At 44.8% G+C, this 12266-nt stretch overlaps 1 protein-coding gene across 1 annotated transcript in view; it reads left to right on the top strand.

The window, feature by feature from the left end:
- Nucleotides 1–3686: 3686 nt before the first annotated feature.
- The window catches only part of Ppp1r14c (protein phosphatase 1 regulatory inhibitor subunit 14C), a gene marked incomplete at its 3' end in the record, with an annotated part of 67857 nt that continues 59277 nt past the window's right edge, over nucleotides 3687–12266 (top strand). Inside the window, exon 1 of the mRNA XM_029562212.1 lies at nucleotides 3687–4533. Coding sequence (XP_029418072.1) covers nucleotides 4150–4533 — 384 coding nt within the window. The remainder of the gene's footprint in view (nucleotides 4534–12266) is intronic.

The following is a 12266-nucleotide window of genomic DNA, read 5'->3' as shown; positions in this document are numbered from 1 at the left end:
CCTCTTGTTCAGGGAGGCCATGGAGACCCCAACAGATGGACTTGAACCAGTGTTCAGCCTAGAAAGAGGAGGGTCAACTCAGAGGAAACATTTCCCGAATGTTTCCAAGTGAAGCCAGCTGTGGTTGAGCAGGACCTTTGACTTATCTTCACATAGATGAAACTGGTAAAAGAAAGGAGCCAGGGACTCCTCCCAAGCCTGTGTGACTCATGAGGAACAGATCCTCCAACAACCTGAAGAGTAAAAATAAATTGGTTTATTTGGGCCAACTGTATGGTCTTAAACACCCAAAAGGAAAGTATAACCAAAGAGTAAAGTGGGTCAGTATATTTCTTTAAGAGTTCAAGGGATTACACTTTCCAGACATTAGGCTTAAGTCCATATAAAATATTATTTATACAATTATTTCTCATTGATGATTTTGTTTCTAAGCAGAAAGTGTTGCTCAGATGTAAGACTTAAAATCTTGGTCTGCAATAATGTAGTGTCCACCTGTAGCTAAGGGAGATACCCACTATTGTTCTAAAATGATAGCTAATTTTTTTTTCTCCCCCTATCTAGAAGCCTTTGAGGGGAAGTGACACTGATTCTAGCCACTCCAACAGCTATCAAAGTGCCTGAAAACAAATCCTGAGTCCATCACTCTTAAGTCCAGCCTTGGCAGACAAAAGAAAACTGAGGAGGAACCCAATAGAGGGATGCTTTTGGAAGCGCTCATCAAGAAATCCCAAGGGACTTGGATATGAACATTTGAAATTTGTCCTGTTCAGACTTTTTTCTGGTTCCCTGTCTATAACTTATAATGCTAACTACTCTTGCCTTTACTTCTCCTTCACATCCCCTATTCACCAGTCAAGGACTTTCTTTTTTCCCAACAGATAAAAGTTATACAATTTGGGAGTCTTCTAGAGAGACCTACTGAACGGGTACCCTGCATGCCTGTTCAGCATGGAAGAAGCCAGAGCAGTCTGCACCCCGATTCCCTACTGGCAATCTGGGTAACCTCTTCAGAGGATGGTGTGATAAGAATAGGATGTAGGAATTGGCTAGGCAGTTAAGGCAAAAAAGACCCCAAAGAAAAGTAGCTAGTTTCTTGGCTAAAAGTCAAAATGTCCTTGGGCCTCTTAGCAGCATACTCTTTCCAAAGGCCAATAATGTCAAAAGTATTTGGGAGCGCTTATCTAATTCCTAAAAGATTTTAGAGTTACTTCTTCAGTGGGGGGAATTTTAGAGTAGCAAAAAGCCTCATTTAAAAAAAGAAAGAAAAAAAGAAAGAGGGCTGCTTAAATAGCAAAATTTTATTTTCTCACAGTTCTGGAGTCTGGAAGACCAAGACCAGGGTGCCAGCCTGGTCAGGTTCTGGTGACGGTGCTTTTCCTGGCTTGCAGACAGCTGCTGTGTTACTATGTCCTCACTTTGTCTTAGCTCTAGTGCATACAGAGAAACTCAGCTCACGATCCCTCTCTCTCATAGGCAATTCTGCATGATCTTGGAGATGAGAACTATTGTCAGTTTGCTATTATTTTTGTGTTCATACAGTCCTGGGGTTAGAGCCCAGAGCCTTGCTCATCTGAGGCAAGCACTCTCTACTGCTGAACTCCACCCTAGTCCTGCTAATTTAAATAGTCATTTTAGTAAAAGGTCCCTAGCCTGGAAATAACTACTTTATTACCAAATATTTTGCCTTCAACTTTGGAAACCCACAAGAGCAATATTTGTAGTGTCTGTCAAAATTTGAGGAGAGAGTTCTGCAGTTGCAAACACGGAATGAAGTGTGGTGTTTGAGGCCATGGAGTTCACATCCAAGGTCAGCTATGTACTGGTGGAGAATGTGTGTTTCTAGAGAGAGAAACTTTCTGTTTCAGTTTAACTCCCACTTACAAGCCAGAGTCATTAGGGAACCCGAAGGCCAACACAGCTATGCCAGGAGTCTGTTTAACTCATTGACAGTTTCTACATGGTTAGATGTCTTTTGTCATTTTGAAGTTGCCAGCAAAAACTGAGTTTTAAGCACCAAGGAAAAGGTGCCCTATGTAATGAGAAAGAATTGACATAAGAATTCCTCAGAAAGAACTTCTTGAATTTTCATAACTTCTTTGAAGCCATTCTCGAATGACTGACTTCATTGTCCAAAGTCTCAGAGGAAGAAGTTGGAATTTCCCACTCTGCCATACCACCAGATCACGGGTACAAGTTTAAAAATAATTAGTATTACAGCATCTCTCACCAGACCAGGGCAGAGATTTTATATAGCTTCTTCTTATTGACTAAAATTTCAGTTGTCTTTGTTTAAATTTAAATTCTGGTTAGTTCAGTTGGTTAAAGCTGGTGCTCGCCAATTTGGCAAGGAACCAGATGTCTGGAGGGAGACAAGCTTCCTCTGTGTGGGGTACACTTAACTGCTGCACTCTCTCCACATCCTCCTTGTAGAGAGTTTGATTTTGTGAAGACATTCACTTCTTGGCTATGGCTTCCAGTTTTAAGATGGTCTGATAGACTCTACAAGGCAGCCATGGGTGGATAATACACAGACTGGTTATCATTATCTAGGGGGCTCATCATGGAAATTCGTGTCTCTTGTGTCTGCTAGGTTTGCAGAAAAACTTGCTTCTAATGCACAGCTGACCTTTTTGTGGGGGCAGAAATCTGATCTTTTGGTTTTGATTCTCTTCATGACAGGAGTCTAAGGCCAACATCAGTCACTCTGTTGAATGCAGCCCTCTCCTTTATATTCATTAAGGCCTGTTCTCCCAGTGAGCTGCAGGCATGGAATGCTGGGAAAATCCCCACTTGGACTCTTCCTGGAAAACTGTAGGTGGAGGAAACAAAAGCATTTTGAAACCTGGGTAGAACTGAGGTACCAGCAGGTGATGGCACAGCCTGGCCTGCTGGCTCCTTCTGTGTCCTTGTCGTTATGGTCCAGAATCTCACCAAGAATCCTCTGCACTGTAGAAGATGCAGAGCTCCTTCCCAGAGCTCCAAGTAACCAACCTTCCCAGCTTGTTTATACATTCTTAAGGGCTACTTCCTTCTTTGTAAATGCCTTTGTGGTTTCTTTCAGTTGCCTGAACAGAAATGCGTTATGTACAGCAGAAATAGGTTAATGTCTCCCTGTAATTTTACACGCACACACATGTAGTTTTCTGTTTATAACTCCCTTCCCACCTCTTAGCCCTAAACCTTATAATAAGCTCATTCATTGGCAATTCCACTCTGTTGCCCGATGTGTTTTAAGCAAGCTAGTCAATGCAGCTGCTTTCCTGGGTAAAAGAGGTTGTTTAGAAATGGAGGAGAGCTGGCAGAGCTGGGAATGCAACAGTAGATTTTGAAGCCCAGCAAACTGGCCCTGACTTAGAGAAACGTTCAGGGTCTGCATGGTCCTGGCTCCTCACTCTCAGCGCTGATCAACACTTTTGCTCTGTATATATAAAGCTACCTTAGTCCCCTGCCTAAGGTGAAACAGGCGCTTGGTAGGAATGGAAAAACCAGTCTGGAAATAATTTCTCAGGCCTGGTTGATTGCACAAACATCGCCTCATCAATTTTCTTCACAATCCGACAGAGGAAGTGGCATCCCTGGTGGTCGTGGCGTGAATAGGAATGTGTGTTTGGAGCCGCGGGGTGGGGCCGAAAGGAGAGGGAAGGAGACACGCCTCGCATCCCTGGAAACCCACAGGCGAGAGAGAACTGCGGCGCGGTCACTTCCCACGACCCTTTTGCAGGGGAGCAGCGCGGGACAGAGACCCTGGGAGTCCACAGGTTCGGTGCGCCCCGGGACTGTGCGAAAAGCGCAATTCCTGTCTGCAAGAGACGATGACACTCGCGTAGAAGACTGTCCCAGGCTCCAGAGCCTCGCCAGTCTCATCCGCAGCTACCCAGCGCATTCCAGATCCCGGCCCGGTGGAGCGAGAGGGTCCTGGGCGGCGTCTTTAAGGCGGCGGTGTCCGCCCTCCTCCCCTTCCCCCTCCCTCCTCCCTCCTCCCTCCTCCCACCTCCCTCCGCTCCTCCTGCTCTCCCGGAGAGGCGGCGGGCGTGCGGTGAGCAGGTGCGGCCGAGCCCTCGCATGCTGCTGCCCCGGCGGCGGTGGTAGCGCGCCAGGCGCTCGCCCGCCCCTCCTCCGGGCCACACTCCGGCTCCGGTGCGCGGGGACATGTCGGTGGTGACCGGAGGCGGCGAGGCGGCCGGCGGCGGGGCCGGAGGCGGTGGCACGCGGGTCTTCTTCCAGAGTCCTCGCGGTGGTACCGGCGGCAGCCCGGGCTCCTCCCGGGAGGACTCGGCGCCCGTGACCACTGTGGCCGCTGCGGGGCAGGTGCAGCAGCAGCAACAGCAGCAACAGCAGCAGCAGCAGCAGCAGCAGCAGCAGCAGCAGCAGCAGCAGCAGCAGCAGCAGCAGCAGCAGCAGCAGCAGCAGCAGCAGCAGCGGCGACATCAGCAGGGAAAAGTGACGGTGAAATACGACCGAAAGGAGCTTCGGAAGCGGCTGGTGCTGGAGGAGTGGATCGTGGAGCAGCTGGGTCAGCTGTACGGCTGCGAGGTACCAGGGGACCGGCCGGGAGGGTTGGGACCTCGCTTGCCCCCTCTGCCCGTGGGGGCAGTTTTCCGTGGCTCCAGCTCTCGGTACGAGCTGCCCTGGCTCCTGGGGACCGAGCCCCGAGAGCGTGTAGCCGCGCGATCCCTCTCCCCCGGGTGCCTTCTGGCGCCGGGCGCAGCGCTTGGGACACCGCTGCCTGGTGCTGCCTTGAAGCCGAGGGAGGAGGGTTGAGTCCTGTGAAGTCAGTGTTTTTCTCCGAGCTCCTGGAGATCATGGGCTCCAGCGAGAGCCATACACCAAGTGGCACTCGGAGTGGCTCACCCTGGCTGCCTGAGCCCAAGCAGCGGCTGGTAAAGGGGAGCATTTAGTGCCAGGACCAGGGCAGCCCTGATTTCTGCGGCTGTGGAGATGAGAGGGTCTGGGCATCCAGATACCCTACTGGCTCCTAAAATTCTACATGAAAACAACCATGAGAATGCTCTCGGTTCCCCAACCACCCGTGACGCGTGCCCGCATAGTTGTTACCCCAAACTGCGCGCCCTGTGGTCTTTGTTGAAGGAGCTTTACCTTCTGGAACTCCCATGGATGGGCGCAGAATGAAAGCCTTGGGCCATCTAAGGGTGCCTAGGCAGGTGGTGTGCAGGGTGGCTGGGATCTGTCATCTGGGGGTGCCCAGGCTTCCTTGAACTGTGGTTTCCCCCAGTTTAGGATCTAAGGTTGTGTATGTCTGCCATTCATACATTTGATGTAGGGAGAAATAATTTGAAATAAGCTACAATAAACATGCCGGCAAAACGATTGAAGCCAAAAGATTTCCCAGGAGTATTTAACAGCAGCGATTCTCAATGAAGTGATGGACTTTTGTTAGGGAGTGGAGTTTGGAAGGAAACACGAAGGAAATTAATGATTAAGGATATGGCTTCTAAGTTAAAGCGATTTGTGTCCATGCCACTGTTAGGGTTTTCAGCAAAAATGCAAACCAGATGAACTTGCTGGCTATACCACTGACTTGGGGCATTCTGGATTTCACACGTTATGGCCTATTGTGAACACATTTTCTTTTTAGCTTTCCTATTGCCCAAGGAAACAGAATTCTCATGGCTGACTACTGATGAATGGTGAAGATACAACGATGCTTGACTGCACAAATAATGAGCTTGTAAAAATATATTGTTTTTCTGGTTCAGCTTTCACAAAGCCATTTAATTGCATAAGAAAAATTGGCAAAAATAGAACATGTTTATGAGATTTTTTTAACAGGAAGTTGGTGAAACTCCTTAAAAAAACAATGTATTTGATTGAGGTGGAATTCCTGTTGGATGAATGGATGCGTTCAGTCTTGCCTCTACAGAATCCAATTATTTTTTCATTTATTTCCTACTGGCCTTTATATTCCGTCTTGAGTTTGGGGAAGATTTGAGTCAATAGGAAAACATTAACAATGCTTTATTAGAGGTAGGTTGGGGAACTAGAAAGAGTTCTACTTAGTTTTTGACAAATCATATATTTTGATAAATCATGTATTTTGACAAATTATATATTGACAAATCATAATATTTGATGAATAACTATTCATCAGAGTAATTTTCAAAGGTGGGTTGGAGCTTTGAGTGTTTACTGTATTGAACGTGTAGGTTAGGCACATATTTCAAAGGGTAAATATGACCTTGAAGCTTTTCCTTGTGTCTGTTTTTCTTCTGGCGTTTTAGGCCTACAACTCATAATAAACAACTAGAATGTTTGAAAGAGGCTTTTGTGGTAGAATTATACAAGATGATCTGCACACATTGCAGGGTGCAAGTATTTCCCTTCAGCTCATTCAGTCATTGTGGGCTGAAGGGATGGAAGGCGTGGAAAGGGCTGTTGGCAGCTTGCAGTTCTATACTGATGGTAACTTTGGTTAATAAAGAAACGCACAGAGTAAGAAACAGCCAAGGATTGACTGTTCTCTCCTATTTCTCCACCAGTAGGGCTCGATTTTTAGTTTTAGTTTCTCTCTTCTAATTGGCTTTCCTTGCTCATTGCTTCGGGTACTTGGGTTGTGAATTGAGAAGAAACTAGCCTGAGTTATAGCTTAGACCCTCACGAGTATGAAGGTTGGGAAATGTTCTTTTAACATTTGAAATTAGTCATATTTTTCAAATGCTTATTGACACAGAAAGCCAATTTGCCAGACTTCAAACTCCATACCAGTCAAAGGCCTGAGTTATCTGCTGAGTTAGGGTAGAAGGGAACACATATTTAATTTCAGAAGAACTTGTACCACAGATCTGACAAGTTGTGCCTTTCAGAATGGAAAATAATTTTCTTTTGGAGTGGCACAAGACGTTTGATGTTAGAAAGGAACGGGAAAGAAGAAACACATAGACCTGGTTAGAAATACATAGAAATTTGGAAGGGCCAAGTAGCTTTGATTGGAGAATAATGGGCATTTGGGGAGCCCTTATTCTGTCCCAGGTGCTATTGTAGGCACTTAGTATATACCAGTTCATTTCATATTTCCAACATCCTTTGATGAGGGTGCTGGTATTGTCATTGATTACCAATGAGGAAGCAAAACCTCTCAGAGAAGGAAGGCTAAGAGACTTTCCCAAGCTCACATAGGTGGCGGGGTGGGGGAGGGGTGGGGGTGGCTTGGTGCTGAGGGACATTAACCCAGGCAGTGTGACTCTAGGCCACCATGTAACTACTGGGGTGGCCTGTAACTCTTCAGGGAACAAAGGACCCACATAACTTATGTCTCAATAGTGAAAACTTAATGAAATAAGCCACCAGGCATGCCTATAAATTTGTTCTATTCATCTACCTTGACAACTGTATCTTCATAATGACCCAGAAGGCTGTTTAAATTTTGAGTTCTCCAAATTCTCAGAGTTCTGAATGTCTTCTCTTTTGGTGTCTACCTTGGTGTAGTCTCACCTGGCGAAAGGCAGTTGTCCACATGTATTTCCGGGCTTTCTTTCCATTATGTGGGTTCTGGGACTCAAACTCAGATTACCAAACTGGCCAGCTAGTGCCTTCACCCACTGAGCCATCTCACCAGCCCATGGCCAGGCTTTGTACACATAGTTTTTGTTTTGTTTTGTCACCTACGAGTATACTTCTGGCTCATACCCAATCTGGAAGGAGCCTGTACGTCCCCTGGAAGCTTTTTGGTAACTGATGAAGAAATTCTAATCACATGGAACATAAGTTAAAACCAGTTAGGGGACACTGATTCCAGATAGGTGGGTCCATTTTGTCCCAGAAAGTCTTCAGGAAGGTGGGCATGGCAGGATGGAGTCCATGGCTGTGACCCATCTTACCTAGTCCGTGAACAATGTTTTTAAACAACAGGTCACACAGCCTCTTGGATTCACAGATAAATGTGGTCATTAAATTCTACGATGATTGGTTATGTGTTTGCAGTTCTTTTTCATCTTGTGGGAAAGCTTGTGCAGTTAAATCTTGAGCTAGGAGTTTGGTTGTAATAGAACTGTTAGATTAAATCTGCATCTGTATGTAAGGATTCTGTTTTAAGGCATTTCCGTGCCTCTTCCAAACTATTTTCAAGAGCATTTGAAATCTGGCATAACGTCTACTTTGACAAGTGTTGCAAGATGGTCTACTGGATCAATCATGTCATTCTTTCCAATCTCGCCCAATCTCAAGATAACATCTATACTTCTAGTCTTGCAGTGAGGTTGCTTTGGAAATTCAAATCTTGCTAAGCTCAATTACTGAAATACCAAGGATAGCCTAGCTATGAACAGCTTTATATGCTTGGGTAATTTCTGGGCTATCCTCTTCATTTGTGGTCTTCCTGGCTTTTAAAAAGTGCCCTTCTGCTTATTACTCCTTTTAAGAAGTCTCCAGTTCCTCATCATCCCCACTGAGTAAAATAGTGAATTTTTTTTTTCTTTTTTAGTTTCTGATCATGACACAGAATGAATTGCCCATCAGGTTGCTGCCTGATACACACACAGACACATGCATGTGGAGATAAGATTTCTAGAGCCCCACTGAGTGTTATACATACTAAAGAGAAACATGCCATCTAAATGGGACTTAATTGGTATTTAAATACGATGCTTTATTTTACCCCCTCCCCCAAATACTAGTTGTGGTCCTCCCAATTGATTTCATTGCAAGTTTATGGGTTATGACCCACAATTTAAGAAATGCCACTTCAACAATGGAAGACTCTAACTATATATAATAGAATTAGCTGATCTAGATTGATACATTCTGTGTTTAGGCTCATGTAAGCCTAGTGATAGCATCTGAAACTAAGACAGGGGAGTGGACAAGAAGTTGCTTCACAGTTCTCTGCTGGACTGTGACCAGGTAGTCTGGTGAGGGACTGCAGGTGGCACCTCTGTGTACCCCCGAACTTGCCTCTCACCCAATGCTGCTGTTGTAACTTCTGTATTCTATCCTGCTGTATGTGGATCTGAGCCTCTGTGTGTGTGTGTGTGTGTGTGTGTGTGTGTTGCAAGCATGTGACTGTGCAAATGAGTGTACAAGTGGAAAACAGGACACTGAGTGTCTTCTGTCTTGCTTCCTTAAGACGGGACCTTTCACTTACCTGGAAGCTCACTCACTCCATAGGTTACACTGGCTGAGGAGCTACCTGCCTCTGGCCCACATGCTGGTATTACAGACACTCACAGTCACACCTGGCTTTTTATATGGGCGCTGGGGATTTGAACTTAGGTCCTCATGCTTGCTGAGCAAGTGTTATCACTGAGCTAACTCTCATTTGATTTTTGAATTGATTGATCTATGATTATTACTATGCCAAGACCATACTTTTATTTATTATTATTACTATTATTATTTGTGTGTGTGTGTGCATGTGTGTGTGTAATGTGTGTGAATAGATGCAGGTATACATATGCCATAGTGTATATGTAGAGATCAGAGGAAAGCTTGTGGGAGTTGGTTCTCTCCTTCCCCCATGGATCCTGGGAAATAAACTCAGCCATGTACTGCAAGTGAGTCATCTTACTGAGTCCATTCTATTATTTTTTAAAAATTAAAAATTATTATAATTATATAAAACATATTAAATATACATATTCACACTGACCTCTCCATACCTGCATAGATCCCTCATAGATCATGTCTTATGATCTGGTGTGGCCTGCAGGCACTGCTTCTGGATGAGACCTGGCATTTTAAGTTCAAGTCCTTGTTTTGTGTACTTTCCTGCTCTCCTACATTAAACCAGCCTGCCTTGCTGCTTTGTTAGGATCTCGGCTGGAAGAGAAAGCTGCTGCTTAGAACTCAGCTTGTGGGGGCTCCTGGGGAATCTCCATTTGTTCATATACTTAGGAACAGGCTTTTCCTGCTGGTTTTTTTTTTTTTTATCTCCATAAATGCAACCTACAAAGTACTAAGGAATAAATTAAACGGTATAAAAATCCATGAAAAAAATAATTCCAAATTGCCAATGTAAGAAAAGAAAACTGCACTTACCTCATGCAATAGTGAATCTTGGTTGTCAATCTGAGATTTGGAATTACCTAGGAGACAAACCCCTGGGAGTGCTGATGAGGGTGTTTCCAGAGAGATTTAACTTGGGGGTGGGAAGACTCAGTCTGAATCTGAGCAGCACTATCCTATTGATTTGGATCCTGTACTGAATAAAAACCGGGAAGCGAGTGGAATTTCAGCATTCATCTTTCTCTACTTCCTGACAAGAGGCAGTGCATCCCGTGGCCTCATATTTTTGTCTTTATGCCTTTCCTACCAGAATGGACTTCAACTCCTCGAACTGTGCGTCAACATAAACCCTTTCATTCTTAAGTTGCTCTTTATTACGTATTTTGTCACAGTAATGAGTAAAGGAACTATTACACCTTCCTGTGGAGCAATGTAGGGAAATGTGGTATGGGGCAGTGGTCAGGAACGTCTGTGCTCAGCTGGGTTAGCAAGCATTTATACTGCGGCCCTTCATTCAGCAGGTATATGAGTTTAGGTAATTCCTTTAACCTACTGAACCTCATTTTTTCCTTTGTGTTGAAGGGGAATCATCCTTGTATGAGGCCTGGATGGTAAAACACTAAGCGTAGTACCTGGAACACAGGTGGTGTGTGGTTATTGTTGATTTTGGTTCCATAACTGGTCATTACCTTTTGGCTACTCTCTGTGATATGGGGATGGAGGAACAGTGGGGCAGCAAACAAGGAATTCATATCAATTATGCACTAAGCTTTGGGGAAGCATGTACGGGTCCACGGTGGATAGAGGGTTATGTATGTTTGAAGTTGATCATGAGCAAATATTCCTATGGCCTTTCTGAGCCTAAGGTTTTGATGGACTTAGTTATTTGAAGGCAAAAACCACGTTAATTTTCAATATGTGTGCCCTAGTATGGAACAGTTCCTTAAATTTTAAGGGTTTGTTTGAAGGAATGAAAACGGATCAACCTTCAGAAAATATTCTGAAAGGCATTGATGTTTTAGTGTCAAATGTTAATGCTTTAAAAAATTATTATAGATGTAGTGAAGAAAAAAAGTTGATCTATCATCTTCTTACTCTACCTCCTATCTTCTTGGCACCCTTGCTACTTTATTTTAGCATTGTTGAAAATATATACTTACTTTGTGGACTTGCTGCCTCCAAGCAGAGAAGTCAGTGTAGAGGCAGCTCCTGTCTTTGTAAGTTTAGATGGAAAGAATGCTTTTGGAGATTCGGCCTTTCCTGGGCCTCAGACTCCATTTCCTTTGCTCTCAGATGCCCCTGACTTGCTGCGCCTGCCTGTGGGGCTCATCTCTGCTACGTGTTTGCTTCTTGTGTCTTCTGTTTTCTCCCCAGTCTGCATACAATCCGGCCTAGCCCTGGAGTGGGAGAAATGAGAGGTAAATTGTTTTGATTTTTTCTGTGCCCTATCAGCATGGTTTTATTTGTGGTTTATTCTCTCATCTCGTGTTTCCTGCACTTGGCTGTTTCAAACTTTCTCATCTTTTGAGGCTCTTTCCTGTTATCTCTGCACTTTCCAGCTCGTGACCCTTAGCTGCCCCAGGAGTCTCCTCCAGGTGCTTCTTTCCATTGACTCTGTGGCTATGCTGTCAAGCTTTTCACTTACACTTTCCATTCAGTGTATAAAGCTTTTTCCTCTGTATAAAGTATTTACCTCCAGCATTTGCCACCAGAACAAGTGTTTTCTGTTTCCTTCCATGTAGCCCTAGTGCCACATAGACTTTCTCTTCCCCTTTCTAATTTTTTCTAGGTCTTTCTCCACCCATGACACATACCTCCTTTATCTACTATAATCTGACATCAGCTCTCACCTGTAGATAATCTAAGGACATTCTTGTCTCTCAATCAGTGACTTTGTTTGGGTCTCTCTTTGATTTGACCATGGGCAGCTCACTAGTTCCTTCTGAAGCCATCATCCCTGGCATCCATCCTTCTGTTCTCCCTCTTCTCCCATGCCTAGGTCCCTTCTGAGTCCATTCTCCATCTGTTTCTTCAATGCTGACCCCTCCTGGCATCTCTCTCTGGCCCCTGCTCACCTCTTTCTCTGCTCCTTTCACATGTGCATGCTCTTTCTGGGTGGTGTGACTTCTCCTGTGCCTCCAGTTAATGTCCATCTGTTGACAACTTCTAAATCTGTCTTTTTAGCTCTGAGTTGTTTTCTGAGTTCCAGATATCCACAAAGCAGTTTGAAATGGGAATCTCCACTGCACGCCTCAGGGGTAAGTCATGGCCAGCTGTCTGAGAGGGAGTGTCTCACTTTCCTCTGCTCT

This window comes from Nannospalax galili, unplaced genomic scaffold (genome assembly GCF_000622305.1).
Source record: "Nannospalax galili isolate Female #2095 unplaced genomic scaffold, S.galili_v1.0 scaffold395, whole genome shotgun sequence".
NCBI classification, from domain to species: domain Eukaryota; kingdom Metazoa; phylum Chordata; class Mammalia; order Rodentia; family Spalacidae; genus Nannospalax; species Nannospalax galili.
Note: the sequence above shows the minus strand (reverse complement) of the source record. Positions and strands in the feature narration are given on the sequence as shown.